The 23257-nt window shown below is 40.5% G+C and overlaps 1 protein-coding gene across 6 annotated transcripts in view; it reads right to left on the minus strand.

Moving 5' to 3' along the window:
- The window catches only part of LOC102686685 (ankyrin repeat and IBR domain-containing protein 1), a 70036-nt gene that overhangs the window by 38650 nt on the left and 8129 nt on the right, over positions 1-23257 (minus strand). For all 6 annotated transcript variants that reach the window (XM_015358001.2, XM_015358003.2, XM_006636152.3 and 3 more), the window contains exon 2: positions 12713-12987. In XM_015358001.2, coding sequence (XP_015213487.2) covers positions 12713-12900 — 188 coding nt within the window. In that variant the 5' untranslated portion in view covers positions 12901-12987. The remainder of the gene's footprint in view (positions 1-12712; positions 12988-23257) is intronic.

The raw sequence follows: 23257 nt of genomic DNA on the forward strand, positions 1-23257 counted from the left end.
TTAAAGAACTAAACATGGCTTTGCTTTAACTCTTTGACAAGAAAGAGTTTCAGACAAGAAAGACAACGGCTTGGAAGCCAGCTGGAATTACGATTATAATGTTTCAATGATTAAAAAAAAACAACATTTTTGCACCCAACTGTAATATGATAATGCCTGGTTCGTAATCAGTGATCATTTGGTTGTGCAATTACGTCCTGCATTCTACCCAGATATAGAAAAAAAAGTCAACAGTTCTATATTTTAAAATTCTCCATAAATGTAATATTCTGTGACTTCAAACTTTATTTAAAACTTATTTTACGGCTTCTTTTCACAAAAGTTCACAACATATAATTTTGTTTTTAACTTGGGTTTATTGTCAATTTTCTGTTTATTTCTTTTTTCAGTTCTGTTATGTATATTATACGTTTGCCAAGGGTTCATACATAAAACTGTACAGCTGATATAAAGTTCTGTGACTCATGAAAATAGCATAGCCAAAAGCTTAAGGAGCTAAAACATAAATGACTATTGAGTGTTCTTTTAACAGAAAGAAGGTATTTAATGAAAGCGAAGCCAAAAAAGTATTTCTGGAAAAGTGTGATTACTCCTGTATTAAATCAAATGAGTTTGTGGGTTACTCAAGATCCCGCAGGGCAACTATAGTCAACAAAAGACGCCAGACACTGTCTGCCTTGGGCTACTGAGCAACAAAGATTGAGTGCTGGACCATACGCTGACCAACCGAGGGCAGCTTATCAAGTGGAAATCTGTAGTCTGGATCTACCCCACTTTTTGCAAATGAACCAGGTAGCTTGATGGCATGATAATCTTGATTTTTTTTAACAAGGCTTTTCATCGTTACACAATAGGTGACGATTATGATAAATATAATATTTGAAATATTGTCCAGGCTTGTAACCACTTTCAGTCTTATTTCAGTCTTTATTTGTTTTTGAAAAGAGATAGGCACTTTTATTTCCAAAGATATGTTCTACTTTTCAACATTTGCATTTTAAAATCCTTAACATTTATGGTTGTTTATCTGTTATAATTTAATTTTGACTTTTCTATGACTGTGGCTTTAGTTTTTATAATATCTTTCCTAATTAACTATCCAGTGTCTGTGTAGAAATGAAGAAAATCAAAGCAGGAACAGAGACATACAAGACTTTCCTTATTCCTATCCTCCTTTACATTCCCAGACTGACCTGCACCACTAGTATTAAGAATGTTTATATTCAGAAGGTAAGTACATGTATAGATGGCGGAGAAGATGTGATCAGAAAATGTAATGAGTGTGGAAACAGAAGATTTTACCATGTACCATTAAGGAAACTAAATACATTCTCCTCTGGGTGTCAGACTCCTTGCTGAGAAGCAGTAACAAGATCCTAACGAAGGGTTTGATGTATCTCTGACATGTACCAGGTCTTGTACAAAAGAAGCACTCAGCACATGGTTTTACTACTCAACATACAACCTCAGACGCACACTCTGGTGACAGTCAGGTGTAAAGAAGCCAAAGTCAGACACGATGAAAGGGGAGCTTGATGGGAAACTGGCCTTAAAATGAAATTCCTAAACTGAACTTTTGCATAGTTAGGAAGCGCTGCTAGAAACAGTATCAAGGCAGCCCTTTGGAAAGAAAAGAAAAAACTCTTAAGAATATTTCAAACTTCATATGCCCCCACCTTGACCTACTTTGTGGAATCAGCATCTCATTATGACTTTCGGGATACAGATTACAGCCCAGTGCTGGAGAAAATTACATTTCCATAGAGCCTTGATGGGCATGGAAGGCAGACTAAATGCCATCCTATTCGCATATTTTCTTTGTCTAGACTGTGGAAAACAGAAAAGAAGGAAATCCGAGTCCCTTGTAAATCATGGGAGGTTATGTTAATATTGTACAATTCACTCGGAAGAACTAATTTAGAATATTATGTACAATTTTAGTCACTGCAATGCAAAACAAAACAAAAAATACTGTGATCAGTCCAGAGAACAGCAACCAGGTATACTCCTGGACTTAAAGGTTTATTCAGCACTGACAGGCCAAAAGAGCAAAACCTTTGCAGTCTGTAACAAAGAAGAGAGCACATGAACCTGATTCAAGTATTCAAAATCCAGCATCCTTGAAGGAGCTCAACGGAGCTTTCAGAAGGAGCAGTGAAACAAGAACCAGAAGACACAGGTCCACACAATGTCTGCTTGAGGTCCTATTCAATACACCAACATTACCCGGCGTTTTTGTAGATAAAAGAAGGATCTACGTAACAGACAACATTTATCAACTACAATTTACAGACTTTCACTTCCCTCAACAATAACACTAACCTGTGATCCAGGGGTCATCCTGGCTACAATCCAGCAAGATTTCTACATCTCAATAAATCTGTCTCATTCCAACTACCACACCCCCTCCCGACATGCCTATTTTTGCAGGTTCTCTTATTTCGTGTTTCTTTCACCTGGACAGCACGCAGCTCAATAAACCGGTACTGTGTATGAAGCCCACCACCTGTCTTCCAGACCCCATTCCTTCCGTCTTCAATCCAGTTTTCCAGAATTTGCCAAAACAGGCCAACGTTTTTTCTTCTGGTTTCTGAAGACCAACAACAATTTACAGTCACACAATTGTCCTGCAGTGTTTAAAGCTTATTTTCCTGTTTTCCAGCCCTCTGCCCTCCCATCCTCGACCTAATAAGTGAGTCCTTGAGCACTTGTGTGATACCAACAGCCTTTAAAATGGCTTCTGTTACACCTGTGCCTAAAAAAACAAACAAGGCTCTGGACAGCCTTAGCAGGGTTTGTCCTATATCTAACCTGCCTTTTTTGTGGATGTGTTAGACCATGCTGTTTTACTACAATTTAACAATTATCTCATTGCAACCCAGTTTCAGACAATTACACAGCACATGGAACTGCCAGTGTGAAAGTGCCTAATGATCTATTCATGGAAACGGACACAGGATCAGAAGAGTAGAAAACCAAACTGCTGCTTTTGATACTGTAAATCATGAGATTTGACTCTCCCGTCTTGAGACTGTATATGGAGTTTCTGTCATTGCTCTTGAATGGTTCAACTCTTATCGTACTCTCCCCTCCCCTTTGTTTCTGTTGGGGGTCTTAGTTCTGAAGTTGATTTCGTTAAGTGTTCCCCAAGACTCGATTCAGCATTTACACATTCCTACTCGGTCAGATATTAAAATCACATGGTCTGAATGATCAGTTCTATGCAGGTGACACTCAAATCTATGTCCACTAAAACCGACACTGAAATAGCTGTTTCTGCACTCTTGAATTTATATCCGAATCTCTGATATAAAAACCAGGATGACTCAAACTTTCCTTCTGCCACAAGACTGAGGTCGTGCTGCCTAGCTTCTCCCATCACCTGAGTAAAGCCAATGCAGTAACCCTGCATTATGTATGGATGGCACTGGGCTTGAAGTTGAATTTAATTCTTTAAATTTTTAATTATTTTAATTAATTTGGTGCCCGTGTCTGTTCTGTTTTGTAATGACATTGTGTCTTCTCCTGCATCTTTACCCGCGTGTGTCTCTTATATGCTTATTATGTAATTTGGGATCCTTATTATTGTTTTTGTTCTACACATACCGTAAAGTACAGTAAAAAGATGCAAATTTTAAAGGGAATATATAAAAAATCATAAATCAATAGACCTTGATAAGAATGGTAAGTGAGCTCAACTGAGCAGTTTTCTGGGATAAATGGACCAAGGAGCAGTGTGTCTCACATTAGAACAGCAGCATGGAGCTACACACTCATTAGCAAACATTCTTAAATTCCATACTGTTTTTCACAACATTAAGAATGATTCCCAGCTATATTTTCAGTGTCATGGCCAAACCGGGAACAAAACTCACAGATAGAGCTACAACAACAAATTATGTTGAAAGACAAATCATTTAAAAAAATCTAAAATGTTTAAATAGAAATAAACCTAGAGGTAACAATAATTTTCAAAGGTACCTCAGAGCAGAGGATTTGGTCTTAGTCACAGATACCAAAATGCACTGGACCTGTAGGGACAATGTTTCACAGATAACCGAGTTCAGAATTAAACTGCACACCTGTTTTTAAATGAATTTAACTGAAACCACAGGACAGAATTTAACAAGGTAATGTGCGCACATAATGCGGAAACTAATGAGCACGATGAGTTCCTACCTTATGTTTTTTCAGTCTAGAGAAAACTGAAGCTAACAACTCATTGTGCTCATTAGTTTTTTGCTCAGACACAGCCCAGTTCCGTTCTGGAGATGAAGAATTCTCAAGGAATTTTTAAAAGCCAGCTTCTCCAGCTACAGGAGAAAGAATCAAACAACAGATTGGGTTTGTACAGAAGACAACATATTATGTACATATTTTGAGACATATCTACTATTCTGTAATTTTTTGCTGAACACAGAAATGTTCCACCTGAAATTCATGCAAAATTCCCAAGAAATGTATCAAATAGAATATGCAAGATCAGACACTCTGCTCTCTGGATCTCTGGACTTTTACGCCTGGATACACGATCCACAGTCCTCTGTGAGAGTTTGTCTTTTAGGTAGGACAAGTTCTCAAAGCATAAGTGATGCAGAGGTATATCTCTCATTTATGTGTTAGCAAAACCTTTCATGGACCTTGACTCTGAAACTGAGCTGTCAAGTTCTGAAAACTGTCCTCGTCAGCAAGAAATGCATCTACAGCAAGCTGGAGTATTTACAAAAACATCTGCAAGGTTTAAGAAGCAAACCTCTACCATATAATCGACATTTAAATATGAAGAATCATACTGTCCTCATTTCTATTTTAGCTAAATTAAACTGCTACAATGGTAAAAGTATAGAACTACAAATTACTGTGCTTCATTCAATGAAACAACCTCTACGATACTCTACTAAAAATAAAGTCTGGATAAACTATTGGATAAAGACTATAAATAGAAAATTAATTTAATAAAAATAGAAAAACTTATTTCTAGATTTCAGTATAGCAATGGAAACAGCTTTAATTTAAAGTGGACTTGCTTTTAACCTCCTAATAATATAGAAGGGATCAATGAATTTAGATGGAAATCACCTCTAAAGCCGGACTTTTCTGCATAGTTTATTTTTTCCAACTGGGGAATAAACCTTTCAGAAATGTCAAAAACGGTGATGATATAGGAATGTTTTAAAAGAGGTTTCTGTGTGTCAATTCAGAAGACTTAAGGGCCATGAAATGGATGTGCACTAACAATATTCATAACACATAAGGGTAGCAAAAAGAAACTCAGTTTACTATAATTAATAACCGATAAGTCTTACATCTTACATACCTCAATTAGAATATTGTGCATTACAGAAAAGCAAGAAATAGAAGAAGGCCATTTAGCCTATCATGCAAGAACTTGATTATTTCATATGGGTTTATACATTTATCAGATAAACTTTATTTGCACCCATTTATAAAAGTTTATAAAGTTGGGCAGTTTATGGGAGCAACCTGTGTGAAGTAACTCAGTTAAGGCTACAACAGCAGTGCCCACCCAGGATTTGAAATCACAAACTTGCACTAGTAAGGCCAGAACCCTACCCACAAACTTACACTGCCTCACTGTTGCTCGGGAATCAGGCCCGTAACATTTCTGGTCTCAAAGGAATGGTATACTTTGATAGATTAGAAACAGAATCTTTTCTGTTGTGAACAGAAGAGACAATGGGTTATCTGGCTCTAGTACTGAACATCTTCAAAGGCACCGGCCAAGTCAACTGCCCAGACTTCTTCAGAACCGAGAATGAAATGCAAAACCATTGGAGAGAAAGGGAAACGACAAGGTTACACATTTACAAATGAAACTAGGAGTCAACATTTACATACAGGTTTGTGGGAGTGAGGAAACAGTGACCTGGTCATAAAAGTGAAGTTCACACACCGGTTTCTTTTCAGATATGACTGAATGAGATCCTCGTTCAGCCGAGCGACCCAGATGAGTCTTTCTTGTGTTTATTACAATTTAGTTTATTACTGAACTGCTGCAAAGCCCTGCTGCCTTTAATATTACCCCATGCTGTAGCAGACATCCCACAGTTAGCATTGAATGTTTCCAACTGTTCTTTAAAATACTGACCTTGCAGCTTTCACTAAACTGATATTTCCCTAGAGATCTTAGACCTATTAAACAGCCGCTGTGTCTGTGCAGAAATGTAATGTGTTTCAAGCAAGATTTTCATTGGTCTATGTAGCATGGTACTCTCCTTTTTCTGCATACCCCAGCAAACATCTTCTGTCTTTTTGCAGGTGGATTAATTTGGTCTCCATTTGAACTCAATCGTGCAGATGCTGATTTCAGAAAACGCAGAGAGCCTGCTGGGCTGTTGCCCTCAGGTGAAAGCGAGGACTTTATTAATGAGAAAAATCGAGGTGAAATGCAGTTGGTTCATGTCCTCAGGGGTGCAGACTCTTCCATGGAAAATGATACCTACAGTATAAACATGTCTGTCCACATTAAATAAAATAAAGAAATCGTATAAATTGAACGTGCACATTAATTTTACTCATGTGAAATGTACCATTAAAATCATTATCCAAATATAAGAAAGGTTAAATACCAAGAGGAGGCCATCTGGCCCACTTAGCTCATTGGGTTGTTAGTAGCCTATTGATCCAAAGATCCATCCAGCCATTTCCTGAATGAAGCCTAGGTATCAGCTTGCTCAAGATGCCCACGACTCATTGTAAAAAGACGTTCCTACTGTTTTCAGTCAGAAATAGACCTCAGAATAGTTTCCCTTGTATCTTCTGGTTCATGTTTCACTCTTCATTCTGCAGCAGTCCACTAGGCTGACTTTATCAATTGTTAAAAGATTTTGAATGCTTGGATCAAGTCCCCTGATGATCTTTTCTGTTCAGCATCATAAAGCTCCAGTTCTTTTAGCCTGTCAGTACAAGACACTCCTGTGAGGCCAGGAATGTGTCTTTGCTCTTCTCTGGACTGATTGCAGAGCAGCAATATATGTTTTATAACATGATGACCAAATGCACCTGAAGGACTTTCACCTAACATCCCCTGATCTTCATTCTTAACTATTACCTACATATTCTAACAAACTGCCTTTTTATCACTTCCCCAAACTGTCTATAAGCAACTTCTTTACAAGCGAAGTGTTTCCTATCTTACTATATGTATGGTTTTAATACCCGCATGCAATAGTCTTCACCTGCTTACATTAAATGGCATCTGACATATGTTTGCCAAATCTTAAATTTGTCTTTTAATTGATTTCACAGCTTCTATAGTGTTTGCTACTCCCCAAATTTTCCTTTCATCTGAGAAATTAATTTACTGACTATACCATAATCAAGACCATAATTGGGAAAGATTAGCAAGAGTGTTGGTCCTAGTACTGATCACCAAATGCAGATGCAGTTCCTTTCATAGTTCACCTCACAACATACCATTAATGACATTGATTATCAACCCCTTAACTCTGTTTTCCCACCCCCTTTTCAGTTCTTTTATGAGGAACTTTGTCAACACCATCCTGAAACCATCCATCACATACTGGTTTATACAACACTACAGCTTTTGATTTATCAAAGAAATCTAAATCGTAAGACTTGGAATTGAAGTTATATTTTCACAATCTGTGCTGACTATCCCCTATAATCCTACTGTCATACAGGTGATGTTTAGTTCTAATTATTGTTTGTATAATCTTTTACCTAATTGAAAACTTGAAAGACACAGGAAGCATACAAGACCATGACTGCATATGAATTAACAGTACCTGTAGATATGCAACGTTCACAAATCCATAAATGACAAAAAAAACAAGGATATAGTAATATTACTGGTATTGACAAAAGATTAATATACCCTTAAAACAACACTTTCTACACAATACAGCGTGGTTATGGCATTCAGACTTTCCTTTGGACAAAACACAGATTGTTAAAAATCCTTGTGCTCAACTGTAAAGACACTCTCCCCGGGTGCAGGGTGAGATCATGTGTTCAAGCCTGGGTCATGTCACCAGCCCACTGTGATAAGGATTCCCCCAAGCGGTGACGTACAATGTCACCCTGGATGAGAGTAGGGCAAGATTAGCTGGCCGGGATCAATTCATAGATGGGGATTATTAGGAGGCCATGATTGGTTAGGGCCAATGGGAAATTTGGCCAGGTTTTTTCGAGAAACTTTTTACTTTTTTCGAGAAACACCCTGGGATTTTTAATGACCACAGAGAGTCAGGACCTCGGTTTTACGTCTCATCCGAAGGACGGCACCTGTTTACAGTATAGTGTCCCCCGTCACTATACTGGGGCATTAGGACCCACGTGGACCACAGGGTGAGCGCCCCCTGCTGGCCTCACTAACACCTCTTCCAGCAGCAACCTTAGTTTTTCCCAGGAGGTCTCCCATCCAGGTACTGACCAGGCTCACACCTGCTTAGCTTTAATGGGCTGCCAGGGTTGCCAACCTTCCTCATTCTCCTGGGTGCGGTAGCAGGGTTCATTGAAAAACACACAATTGGCGATGCTGGGTGTCACAAAAATAACAGGCGATTCCAAATACTAAACAAAACAGGAAGAAAATTCCACTGACGTTCTTTGCATTTAGAAGAATAACGAATAATTAACACACCACTAAAACTATGCTGAACTGTTTTTAACTTAACCTATACAGCAGTACCCTTTAAAGACATGTACTGCACGGAGAACAGACTACTTCAGTAAAACATACTTAATATCAGCATAATTATCAAGGTGACAAACATTAAGTACATGGGCATCTAGAGGATAATGAATGAGGTTTAGCATTGCTAAAATATATTTAACTTGATTGGGAGCAGGCGGCAGCCTATTTTTAAAGCTGAAACACACAGCGCTGTTCCAAGTACTTCAGCAAGGTCAGACACACTGCTGGTTATTCAGAAAAATAGGTCAGTAAGTGACATCAATACAGATATAATAAGAGATACAGGTAATTCCTTAGAATACAAATAATATAATAACCAGCAAAGCCTGAAGCAACTGCTAGAATACTGTATACTGGACTATGCTTTGACATACTGTTACTGATAATGTATGATATAGTATGATATATATATATATGATATCGTGATTTCCCCATATATAACCAGAGGAATGTACAGCAATGAAAATACATCCACTGCTTTTCAAGACTGAATAACTTTTCAAACACTTCCCTTAGGGTAATTAAGGTTTTCGACTCTGGGACCAATGCCTTGGCTTACAGTGAACAGAAATTTTGCAAAGCCAATTTGATCAGGGGATCTTTTAAAATAATGTTAATCTTGATCATGCGACACATTTAACTGGAAAACCAAAATAATGAGCAAAATCACAAATAAGGGTGCTGGGTCACTGCCTCTCTGGGAAAAAAAAACTGAAGCAAGCACAACTAGGAATCAAAGTCCACTGCAGCTGACATTTTTCCCAGCAGTTCCACTGCAGGCTCCACCACTGAAGGCTGACCTTCTGACAATGCAGCACCTTGGTGCACATAGCCTGCTGGTCTACTAAACTCCAACTCCCATTGTGCACTGCAGCCAGGCCCCACGCACATTTCAACAGAAAACCTTCTGAAATGGAGCACCAGGAAGGCACCATTAACACACGAGAAAACAACCAAAACAAAAGGATTAAGATGGAGATCTTTACGATTTACTGGCATTTCCAGAACATTGTAAAATTACAGCCTTTACCTGTTCAAAAAGAAAACCAATGGCAATAATAACTACAGACCTGTGATCCTGTGCCCAAGCACTCAGGTTGGAAGAATACGGAGCAGCTCCAATGGACAAGTGCTCAGTAGCTCTGCACACTGATCCAGGGAGAAGAAGCCACAGAATGAGATTCTGCAGAAGTGCCCCCGAGATGAACATGGCTGTAAGAGCTTAGGCTGCAGGGTATTAAGAGACAGTGCTTTAAGACTTCCTTAGCAGACACTCACTTGGAGATCAAGAGCAGTGAACAAGATCTTCAAATTCTCTTCTGTTGCACATTAACTGTAATTCCATTTGATCTGTGCACGCTTTCTTTCTCAAAAACACTGTTACAAGAGCTTTCTCTTGGATTAAATTATTTCACCGGTGATGGCTAGTGGTAAAACCCAATTCCTTCTTTTCAGGAATCGTCTGCTTTCCCTCCAAGTTAGACTCCACTGGTTGCTGTCCAAGGACCAACAGTGGGCAAAATGAGTGAACAGGGCTCTGATGTCCTAAGAGGAAGCAGGTGTATGTGCTGTACCCTTTAAGCGGACACGACACTGTAGCTTTCATTTCCACCTGGCCAGTGCCTCTTAAATCACTGCAGGCATCATTTCCGACAGCTTTAAAAAATGAGATGCAAAACCTTTTGAAGACAAATACCAGTTGCAGTAATAAAAACAATGACTTGTTTATAAAGTCATTCCAGAAATACAGTTCAGTTAGGGTACCTTCCTGCATATGTGTTGCTTGCCTGTAAAGAAATATTTATTTTCCAAGAAACATAAACATAGTAATCTTTAATTCCTGAAACTGATCTCAGAAGAAGGCTGTACTTTCCCTTTTGCAGCATTTTGAGAGTAATGAGGACCAGATGTGAAACAGCAAGGAGAAGTACAATCAGAATGCCACAGGACCCAAATGTTCCCAAATAGGCTAAATGGTCCCAAATGGCCACAATCTTAATCCCAGTTTTTGCAAGGGCAATTTCCTATCCAAACAGTCACGTGGACAGCTGTAATTATACTAAATTCATGTAACTGATCAATTTAAGTTCAATTAACTTTTAAAATTAAATAATTTGTAGACGATCAATGCAGCCAAGGTTCATTATTGCAGAACAACACAAACTATTGAATTGCCCAGGAGCAATGCGTGTCTGTGGCTCAGGAGAAAGACGTCTAGGGCTTCCTGCTCAGCACATTGGCACTGTGACCTTTTCCAGCAAATATGGACAGAAACTGGAGGGTTTAGAAACAGTGTCGAATTGGAAAATGAAATACGATGGTACTACAGCTGTAAAACTAGCACACGCGCCATTGCCAGTGGAGCAGGCTAACAGGGAGAGATGGGGTTTCCATTCTCAGTGCTGATGAAGAGAAGACCACTGAGGAAAGACGGAGATATAGCCCACAAACTCCTTTTCAAATGACACTCCTCATAATATCCACGCCTGAGCTTAATTACACACACACTTCAACCCTCCCGACTTAAAATTGGCATCATATGGACAAAGCCTTTTCTGTTTTGAACTGATACAGCAGGTTCTCAGGTCATGCACCCAAATGCCACTCAAGCTGGTAGATGTGCAATAAAAGAAAAATGACTTTGTGTCTTGCCTAGCTGTATCTGGAGCCTGTGCAATTTGCAGTTTTACCCCCGTGAACAGACACTGTGATCTCAGAGTAGCATTTCATGCAAGAAACTGCGGAGACGCTGCATCTTAATTTTAAGATGCTGCTGTGTCACGTACTGTATGCAAATCCTATCAGTCCTATCAGCAGCTTGTTAAAAGAAATTACCCGCTTAGAAGCCTGCTCTGCTGTTCCCAGCATGCCGCTGTGGTGCTAATGGGACTAGGCATTGGCCGTGCCAGCTGCCAGTGACGACTGCCCCAGCTGAAGCCATGACCAGCTGCTCTGCACCGCAGTACGACTCTCACAGCCCTGTGCTCACCACAGGCCCACGGATCACTGTGCACAGGACCACAGTGGGCTTGACTGCATCTGAGGTGAGGTGCTGCTTCAATTTTATTTTTAGTGTCTTATCACAGCGTACCGGTTGGCAAGCCACAAGGTACAGTACTAGAATGGATGATACAAATGAGTGGTTTCTCACCTTCTTTTCATCTTAAAATGTATGAATCCATATATTTACACAGTAACCCACTAACAGAACAATTTTATAAGTTTTAATTGAGACCAGACAGACCACTTGGTCTAGAAACTTCAATCAGTCTGTTATTATTTTTAGTCATTTGTGAAGATGAATTGTTTAATTGGTGGTGGTGGAGGGGAGTCTCCGTTACCTGTAAAGTGCTTTGAGTGGAGTGTCCAGAAAAGAGCTATATAAGTGTAAGCAATTATTATTATTATTATTAAATATTAATGAACAAAAATAAATGACATATAACAGTGTGATACTTTATTGAACCAATACGTGAAGACTGAAGACTTGCAGGACATTTTACAGGAGCAGCTGAGTAAAGCGTCTTGCTCACAGGTGTAACGAAAGACTTGAAGCTGCAACGCCCCAACCCCTCCTCCGTCCCACTCCCTCCTGGAGTGCAGAGCTCTAACCACCTTTACTGCTTCCTTTAAGATTTTCATTTAAAAAAGGAAGAAAACTCAAAAGGGTAAATCTAAGATCAATATCAAATATCAAACCCAAGTCTCTTTGGCTTTAATGAGTAGAATACTTTTTTTCTGATGCAAATGAAAAGCAAAGGAAGTCTCTCTCGCTGCCTTTGTGTCTGGCTGCCAAGGAAATGCGCTTAGTGCTGGAGACCTCTCACGCATCGAACCGATCGATCTTTTTTCTCCTCCAGATTAAGTTAAAAAAAAGAGAAGAAACCAATGTGCCAGAGTCTGATCCCCACAAATCCAGACTAATTTCACAATTTGTGTCACCTGTAAAAAGCTGTGTGTCAGTGAGACTCTGCTTGCTGAGCAGACAGGGGTCTCCAGGCTACAGTAAGACAGCGGGTCACATCTCCTTACCTGAGTAAGCGGCTCATGGCGTGCCTGGAGGCATAGTGCAGCGGGGTGTTGTGTTGATACGGTTCCCCATATGAGGTATTGGGGTCCAGGGACTCCTTAAACTGCGGATTGCTCTCATACAGCTGGTAGGCCAAGTTCTCGTCACCATTGATAAGAGCCTTACGAAATTTTGTCGCCGTGTTCCCCATAGTTCAGTTTCCCTTCAGTGCTGTTGGCACGTGCTTGTCCTCCCTCTTTAGCCCATCGATGTGCAAAGTAGCATCATGTCCCTGGTCCTGGGAGGGAGAGAGAGAGAGAGAAGGAAGACATGTTAAATAATAATAATTGCTTACACTTATATAGCGCTTTTCTGGACACTCCACTCAAAGCGCTTTACAGGTAATGGGGATCCCCTCCACCACCAGTTCCAACCTGGATGACGCGACGGCAGCCATAGTGCGCCAGAACGCTCACCACACATCAGCTCTCGGTGGGGAGGAGAGCAGAGTGAAGAAGCCAGTTCAGAGATAATTGGCTTAAATCCCGGGAGGATCACCAAAGGTGCTGCCTAAGCCTTGACTGAGGCCGACATGGTATAAAAATAATAAAAACATATCCAATGTGTATGAATCTTTACAATAAAGCTTGATAGATAATACCAGAAACTGTTGTCTTTCGGGTCTCTGTGGTACAAAGTGAAGCTGTGAATACCAACGAATGGAAGTTTCTCACTCAATGTCCACAAAGCAGGTGCAAAGAGCAGGACAGAGCAAATCCCTTCACCAAGAAATAAGCGTCTTTCTTCACAATAGATGTAAGCCTCATAAAGCTTCCTGAAGACCAAACAAATGAACCCTCAGTTGCTCTCGAAGAGGCTGCCCAAAAAGGCCTAATAACGTCTGACAACTCCTCACTACAGTGAGAATAAAGGCCAGCAGCTGTTTGCATTTTTTTCTGTGTCGCAGCTCTTGCTGAAGGCTACAGGACATCACTCCCCACATGCCCAGCTCAATATCTGATGTGGTTTAACTTCAGTAAAGGAGCCACGGGTACCTAAAGCTCGCAGCTAGCAACCAGATGGGTCACAAATACTGTGCTTTTGCGTAAGCATGCTTGCATCCATACATACTTGAATTCTAGCCCAGTAGACGGGTTTATCAATCTCCTGCAAGTGCATTGGCCAGATGTTCAATTCTGGACTAATACAAAAACATATAGAATGAGCTTTTCTAAACAAAATAACCCTCAACAGAGAACTATATACCACAGAAGCTGCTGCTCAGAACATCCAGCCTCACTGAAGAACTCTCACTGTGAATACAATTCTTCAAGTTTTAAAGGGAAAAGCTCTGACAGTGTCAAGAAAGCATCCCTGTTTCGAACGCCTCAGCATTTACATTCCCCCGTAATGAAATTACAATTTTCATCCTGATTAATGGAACAAGGGAACCCAGGAGAAGACAAGGCTTAGGCCTACATCAGAGGACACTGCTCCAACTGTTCTTATGTGTCCAGGCCTAATGCCAGCTTGCAGCTGCTGGTTTTACTACAGAGCAAGTGCTGTTGCCAGGCTCCACAGCAGACTCTCCAGAACAGACCGTAGAGGCACAGTGGCAGCATGATTGATGCATACAGAGTTGGCTGGAAAGCAAGCTGGTGACTCAGAGAGCCCCAAGACCCCTGGAATCAATGCATGTCCCTGTGCCTTTGCCTCTGTACAGTAGCACATACATACTGGAGTTACGTACGTCACTCTCACTGAAAACAAGGAAATGATCTAGAGGCCTTCAATGGCTTCTGTGCAATGCACATTCAGAAATGCGAAGCCTGTATACACAGAAGTGCACATAGCCTTTCTACTTTGACACAAGTCATCCCTCTCCTCTGAGTGCATTCCCTGCCGGCTATTCAGATTACGCCTTTTCAATGAGTACCTTCATCACCTGGAGTAAACGTGGCTGCTTTTTCATTTCAGGCTTCTGAAAACTTTAAAGAATGTGTATTTGTGTCAAATAAAACTACATACCATATTGTCATAACACACAAGGATTAATTGGTCTATTTTAATAACGTTGTCTTTGGACAAACATATCTTTACTGGCATGGAAGTTTTAATTATACCCGTCACAAAGAGATTTAATTCAAAACACAATATTGTAATGAGATAAGAATAGCCAAGAGTATCTCCAGGAAAGTATGTAAAAATTATTATCATACGACCATTTTACCAAAGTATTTCCAAATAATCAATTTTTCCCTGGGACTAAGTCTAGAACCATTGTGATACTGGTGTTTATGCACTGTATATACATGTTTATAATAATTATTGTAATAGTATACACTATTGTTTTTACAAATCAGAACACATTTTCTGAGAGGTCTGAAGACCTTTTGAACTAATTTCAGAGATTTTAATTTTTTAATCATGATATTTTAAGTGTAGGAGTGTGTGTATGGGTGAGGGCAGATGAGATTAACAGCCCTCTCTCGTTTGCAAACTACCTTATGTTATGTTGCAGTAGTAGGATCAGACGTACAAGCAGTAATATTAAATAGCCCTTAAAGAGCCCCTTTCCTCAAACAGCTGGATAGGCTCCATGTCTGTGGACGTTGTGTTAGTCTTCGGCTCCATAACTGTAGAATAACTGGGCTAGTCCAAAAGGGGAATAATCTACACCTTATAAGTAATCTTCCACTTGTAATTTTTGGAATTGTTTTTCTGAGACATGGCTTTCATTTAAGAAATATAATAATAAAAAGAAGAGGGCAAATGAGCAATTAATGATAGTCTTTGCACCCTTTCAAGCACAGCCATGGGTAGCCGCCATTGGCCGAATTGCTAGAATACAACTGGAAATAACAACAATATGACACAATGACACCCGCTGTTTTACTGACTTGCAATAACTCATTTTTCATCTCTTCGTACCGGGATGTTGAGAATTACTTCTTGTTTATTCATCTCATTCATTTGCTCAGCTCCTATAAAATGCAAATTATGCATTAAAGGGAGGAAAAATATTTTCTCTGCGTCCCATTGTGTGCAGTACACATGAAACTATGTTACCTAAGATTTTCATTTGCCTGCTCTCAAACAGCGCAATGGAGACATTCTAGCATCAAATTGGTAATCTGTGCGATAACTACATTTATATTTTACTACTTACATTCTTGATACCAATCAGTTTTATGAGCTTCTGTCCCTGAACACTAAGAATTCCGAGACTGATGTAGTACAATACCCATCTCTCCTCATTTACATTTTGAGGACTTCAATAAATAACCTGCTGTCCAATTTTGTCACCTTGTTAAAATGTGCTTCAGTTTTATGAGAACTCTGCTTAGCTCAGGATGTGAAATCAATGAATGAAATCTTTTGTCCAGTACGCTTCTCACAAATGTGCATTCTGTTTTTTAAGGAGATTTTCTTTCAATCTCACTGCAAAAACAACAACTTAAAACACGTGATTATATCATTTTAAGCAGTTCAACAAGTTTTGCACAACTTCAAAGCAATCTTTCTTCAAAGCATTTCATTCCCAGCTGATGACCTTAGCGCACGCTTTTAGGCGAGACTTAAATTACAACCGAATTCAGGAATGAATTAAACAAATCGGGTTTAAAACTGCACATCTTCATGTAGGCCTAACTAGCGTGTTGGAATGAATACGTCTAAATTCTGACAAACATGAAAAATGTGATCAAGTCAGACTGACAGATCGGAGCCAGTGGGCAAGAATGAGTCATGCTTGCTCCCATTTATGACACTTGATTATTTTATTTACACATCTCATTATTTACACTATTTCATCACAATTGCTTGTTGAATCAACAGCATTTTGCAGAGAATGCCTGGAAATCATCTGACCTCCTACTCCTACTTCCCTAAATGCCTTCGTCTTTGTGCTGTTATTTTCTCCGTCCCAAATTCTCTTCCCAAGCATTATGTACTTAGACAAATGTTACACCCTAGTCAGGATAATCCTCCAAGTTATTTAAATGGACTCTGCCATTTCACGCCCTAAAAAGACACCTCATGAAGCTGTGTGGTGCTAGGCAGTACACCCAATCCCAGGTACGCTTATCACTACTCCAGAATTTTCCTCCCACCAATGAAAATATTACCCCAGAACTGTCAAAAACAAAATACAGCTGGAACTGCAGAAGCATTCAAAGTTGTATTTGTAACACAAATTCAACATGCTAAAAAAATTAATCATACTGGTGTTAAAATCTAAAGTTGACCACATTCTAGAGTTAGTTACCATAGCACTACTCCTCAGTATAGCAGGTGACACATGTGAAAAGCTCTCTTCATTGCTCATTCATCTTGATCTTCTACAGTTTGCATAGAGGGCCAACAGGTCAGTAGAGGATGCGGTTAACATAGGTCTTCACTCCACTTCGCAACATCTAGAAACCTCCTCAGGCGCACATGCAAGAATAATGTTTTTGTGAATTTTAGCTTTGCATTTAATACTACCATTCCTGAACTCCTTCACAATGAAGTGTTGATGAATGAATTGTTCAGCTTGTTCCATCTGCCAGTGAATTTTCTGCTTTTTCACAGATAGAAGGGAATGGGTACAACTAGCCCCTTAGTTGTCAGACTGTTTGTGAATACTGCCGGACCTCAAGGGTGTCTGCTTCTCCCATTACTCTATTCCTTGAACACCAACGACCGCTCCTCCAGCGTTCACCCCTGTAGGTCTCATCAGTAATGATGACAGGACCGTGTACAGGAGGGAGGGGAGTTGGTTGGTATCATGGTTTGCTAACAGCCACCTGGAGCTTAATGAAACATGTCAGCACTATCACAAAGGAAGCATAGTCAAGAATGAATTAGTTCAGGCAGGTAGCTGCGTCAGCATGCGTAGGCTGCAAAGGAACAGGTAACAGGTTTGTTCCATGCTGAAAAGAAAAGAATCCCAACGTTGTTTCCTTTTCTTTTCTTTTCAGCATGGAATAAACCCGTTTCCTGTTCCATAGTAAAGAATGTACTTTTTGCGCTAACTGGAAAATGTTGGCGTATCTCAACCAATTCTGCTACAGTTTTACACAGCCATTATTGAGAGCACTCTGACTGCCTTTAAAAGTGGTGGTTTGGCAGGACGTCTGCCTGTTCCAAAGGTAAACTGCGATGTGTTGCTCGCTTTTACGGAGATGGTAATTGGCTGCTATCTGCCCTCCACTGATGATTTCTACAACTTCAGAGCAAAGCAGACGGCAGGAAAGATCGCTGACGGCTTCTCCCCACCACGGTTACCACCTGTTTCATAAACATCTCTCAAAAAAGACAATACAGGTCTATTAAAACCAGAACCACCCAGTATTTTAACAGTTTCTTTCCTAGGGCAGTCTTCTTGCTTAACCAGAATTCCTAGTCCTATGTGCACTGTCTTAATGACATCTATTATTCTGGTCTGTTTATGGTATATCTAGAATGTTTTCACAGCACCAAGCACGCCAGTGTAATGTCCCCGTACGTGAAATGGACTTGGCCAATAAAGGTGATTCTGATTCCACTGGCTGGGACTGAAAGTGCATCTAATTCACAGTATTTTGCTCAGCTTTAGCCTTCAGCGTGATTTTCCCAGAATTCTGTCTTAAAGTCTACAGTATTATACATTTCAAAGTGAGTCACTGCACTGACGTGTGTATGTTTCTGACCCCTTTATAAAAACAGTTAATACCAAGCACATTTATTTCCTTTCTTCCTTGCAGACACATGATTTCCAGTAAGGTCTAAATGTTTTTTTCCTTCAAATTGTAAAAAATAAAATAGAATCTAATAACCTCACTCCCATGAGTCACTGACATCGAAGAGAAAATGGCTGATATTTTTAGAAAGCAGCTGGCTAATACCATCTTGTTGCCTGGTCAGTACTGGGATGGAGGCCTGTAAGGAAAGACCATGTTTCTGCTGTAAATAGTGTTGGTGGGCCAGTAGGTGGCGCTCTTCTCTCCAGAACAATTTCCAAACCAATGTCCCAGACCAGTGACCAGGGAAAGTGAGCTGCAGCAGGTGCCATTCTCCAGATGAGACCTCAAATCAAGGGTCTGACTGTGTGGTCATTAAAGATCCCAATGGCACAGTTTGTGAGAACAGGGTTTGTTCTTACAAAATCAAGGGACCTGGCTAGATATCAGATTGGGCTTGAATAACACATAATATGTGATCTCCCTAGCTCTTCTGCTTTCAATGGTGAAGCAATTTCTTGCTTTTCCAGCCAATCTGCTGTGGAGGGCCTGCTGACACAGAATGGCCAGGTGGGGGGGGGGGGGGGGCATATCAGCGTTGCATGAAGTGGCTCCCCTCCTACTGAAGTTGATGCCCTTTAGGATGAACAGTAACAGAAATGCAAGAATTATTAATGATCATCATCAATAATAACCACCTTTTTCAAATTCCCACCGCCTCGATCCCTGGTGCTGGGATCTGACACCAAGCATGGAGGCCCAAACATCAGAAGCTGGAATATTGGACCCAAGAGGGCAGATCCAGGAAACCTCAGCTATTTCACTGGGATAACCATGACGACAGACCAAGGAGAACAGAATAGCAGCCCACAGCTTGGTACAGATTGTCAATGATCTCTGATGATTAATGCACCACAAAGCCATTGCCTCCAGGGAGAGAAGCCCTTGGAGTTTGGCTCCCCAGAGGTTTCTCTTCGCCCACAGGAGGTTTTCCTTTTCCTCTCCATCAAGCCCACAGTCAAGTGATGCTGCACAATATTCATAACTGTTATATAATTTTGGAAAACACTTCTGTAGCAAACTGTTGAGAAAGGAGCTTGAACAAATAACAGATTGATTGGCTGATTGATGGAATAATGCATTTGGCCCCCTCCATCTGCAACAGAGCCCTTTACAAATCCATACAGTATGCATCGCATTTCAGCTATCTTTTTTAAAAAAGTAGAAACTAAGGAAGTATGTGCTATAAGAGAGTGGAGGAAGAATAAAACATCAATACATACCATCTCCATCCTCAATTTTAAGAGCAAACATGAGGAACGTGTACAGGAGCAATAAGGTCCTGCTGTTTAACACTGTAATTCAGTTTCATTCTCATGTCAACACCCATTCGCGAAGATCAATAGGATTCCAATGCACTCTGGCAGGAAGATTTTATGCTTCAAAAAACAAGTTTAAAGGCAGGCACTGAACACTGAAGCCCGAGATGGCAGCAGGTGCAAAGCAAACGTTATTTAAGGCATCGTAAAGGTTTGTGCATGAAGCCTTCACCTTCCTGGCCTGAAACACAGTCTTTCCAGGACCATTAATAACTGCAAATGTGACACCCTCTGTGCTTCTCAAATTTAGTGAACGGGTTTAAAAACAAAGCAGGAAGTGTTTGTGCCTTTTCTAATCTGAAAAGAAAGCAGCACACAAGGCTTTTATTCTGTACAATCTGGTGATTTTTTGTAGTTCAGCTCGAGTCCAATACCTTTGTGGTATGAGCCAATAACTACTTATATCAGCTAACAAATATGCTTCAAAACACACCTCTGGAAACACTGTCTGGCAGAAAAAAAGCAACTACTTTAGCACTTAGAAAATGTTTAATTTGAAAAGAAATCAAAAGATTTAATTAGTATTTTTCAGGCATGTGTATTACACTGCAGTATTTCAAAGTGTGTGGTGTCAATATGAACCACTGTATATGAATAAAGGTTTTTTAATATTGCACGGCTTATTAGAGAAATGCACCTGAAAGCTGCTGCAAAGTACTCTGCTGATTGTTCTGCTCTGTACATGAAATGCGGACTGCAAGGGTAAGATGCTAATCTAGTGGTCAGGGCCACTTCTGCAAGGCCTCACACATGATATCACATGGAGTCAGCTTTCAGGTCCTACTAAAAATAAGCTCACGCATCACTCCAGTCCAGATGCCTAGTCATGCAAAGGGAGGGTGGGCCACAGAGCCCTGTATAGTCCACAAGTCACACGGTTTGGAGGATTTTAAATGCTTGGGAGGACAGAGATGAGGCTGCTTTCATAGTAAAGGGTTGGAACTGCAACTAGCTGAACACAATGTGGGTCAATTGTAAGAGAACCAGCACACAAGGCAGATATGATTTGCAAACCTTTATTTTTCTGATACATATTCAGTTACTATTATAGCTCTTAAAGGGATCATCCATCACTATTCATAGTATTTGCTTGTCACAAACATCTTGTTTTGATTCGCCACCTAACTTGAGGAAAAGCAGAGATGCCACACGTTCATAAAAGGAATTAAATGAGAACTGCAATTAATCTAAAGGTAGTTTAAACTGACACAAAAACAGGCCTAGCTTTTAAAGAGTAAGTTATATATTATCTCCATGTCTGAAGTATACTACAATGTGAAGTTTTCTTCCAAATTCTTCCATTTCCTTTCAGATAGATTTGTCTGCTTACATTGTCATGCTTTGTACAGGAATTATATTCCAAAACGGAGTTGTATTAAAAGTGTTAAGAAAACCCATTATATTGCGTAAACTGTCTCAATTTTGTAATTTCAAGTGGTTCCAGAAGTATAAATGGAGTCACGCTTGGATAGTTCTTGTAACTCTCACCTTAGACTAGCCTGAAATAAATGGTCATTTAAATACTGTTTTAACAGAGTTAAATTGAAAACTTGCCTATATAGAAGATACAATATGGAAGAAGACAAATGTACTGGTGCATATGAATGCATTTGATTGTTTAAGGCTTATATTTCTGGGATTGAGGACCATTTTCAAAGTTATTACTAAAATGAAAATTTAAGGAAAGAAATGCCTAAAAAGCTTACACACAATAGGCAATTTAAACTGTACCACAAAGCAGAAAGAAATCCTGTTTTAAATGCAAAGGCTGATAGCCAACTGCAATGCATTGTAATGAATATGTTGCAGGCTTGAGTTCCTAACCATCAGCTGAGGAACCTGCAGACAGCACAGAACTGATATCCCAGCTAGTGAAGAAATAAATACCCTCAAGGCCAGGGTTGTAAACAATGTTGCACGGAAGAGCGATCTATATTATTTTCTGGAAATGGAAAATCTAATCACAACTGCGACGCCCGTGCCAGCCTCTAACGACCCTGTGCTGGAATATTGGTAAACTACAAGACGTCGTGAAAATCAACTCTTGTGTAATGACCTTGCTAAACCCACATCCAAATTTACTCATAGCTCTCCTGAGTCAAAACAAAAAAGAACATCTACAGTCAACACCACCAAAGAGTTCTCTTTCCTAGTGATTTCAATTTGTCCTGTAGTAAGCTCTGGGCACAGACCTTCCAGCACTGTTCTCTTTAGACCCTCATTGTGCTGACTGCTCAACTTCTTTCGCTGCAGATTAGATGACCTTTGATTTCTTTGATGGCTCTGAAGGGCTCTGGCAAAACCAGGAGAGGCTACATCCTGGCCCAGCATTCCCAAGCCCCCACACTTTCTCAGGTGCGAAGTCGGGTCGCCTGTTGGACGTCTCACCTTTTAAAACTTCTCAGAGCTTCTCCTGCTTCCAGGCTTGTGTGGAGGTCAGAGAAATCCTCGCCTGCGTTCCCTCTTTTCCACACAGATTCCGGCTCTGCGGTTCGCTCCCGTTTTCTCAGCTGGGGGGGGTCTCCCTCATTTCGCCCACTCTCCGTGGGTTTCACACTGCTCCTTTGCCATGCGACCCTAACCTCCGACCGTGCTCATTAACTGATTCCTCATCCTGCTTGTGGGTTTTTTTTTGCAGGACAGAGCTCCCTACCCTCCCCTGTTTATAGCACAGGTCAGAGGAAGAGGAGAGGTTGGAGAATTTGCTCCACGAATTGCTTTCAGTCCTCTGTCCAGCTCAAGGGACCCCATCAGCACTGAGCTCTCTTGCAGGGGCACTCTCAGCGGCTCTCCAGCTCTGAGCTCACTGTCTGGATATTCCCAAGCCTCCGGAACGACCAAACGTTTTTCTACCAGCCTCGATCGCCATCTCTTTCTGGTCCACACTGGAGTTATACAGTGAGGGTTGCCTCTTTGGACTGTACTGGAGTAGATGTGGACCACAAGGATTAAACTTCCTTCGGGGACGAGTCTGTGGAATGAGCTACAGGTGGGATCACTCAGGACGTGGGTTTTAGAGCCAGTCAGACTTGCCTCCTGCTTCCTGACTGGCTTTTATACCCACATCCTGAGTGATCCCACAGCTCGTCCCTGGGGGAGGGTCACTGGTCACAAGGATCGCCACAGTGCTAAATGATCCTTCTGCGCTTCGGGAAAAGTCGTTGCCCCAGTATTGTCCTACAGCTACACCTGTGCCTTCTTTTCCAAGCTTGTCCTGGAATAAGAATTTCTTATTTTATTGTTTTTGGTCAGCTGCAGTGCATTTAACAACCAGAGCTTAATTAAAAAAACTAATTTGTGTGCTGCACAATATATGTCACAGAGCTAATATGTCACAGTCACATTGTTAAATTCAAAGTTTTGGATCTAAACCAGACTGACCATACCTCTGCGGGTTACAGGACTGCATCATGTTCACTGCTGAAGATCTCTGACAGCAGGACTCACTTATGTATGAATTTCTATTGTTTTCAAGACAGACACTGTA

Source organism: Lepisosteus oculatus, chromosome 10 (assembly GCF_040954835.1).
Source record: "Lepisosteus oculatus isolate fLepOcu1 chromosome 10, fLepOcu1.hap2, whole genome shotgun sequence".
In the NCBI taxonomy this organism is placed as follows: Eukaryota; Metazoa; Chordata; class Actinopteri; order Semionotiformes; family Lepisosteidae; genus Lepisosteus; species Lepisosteus oculatus.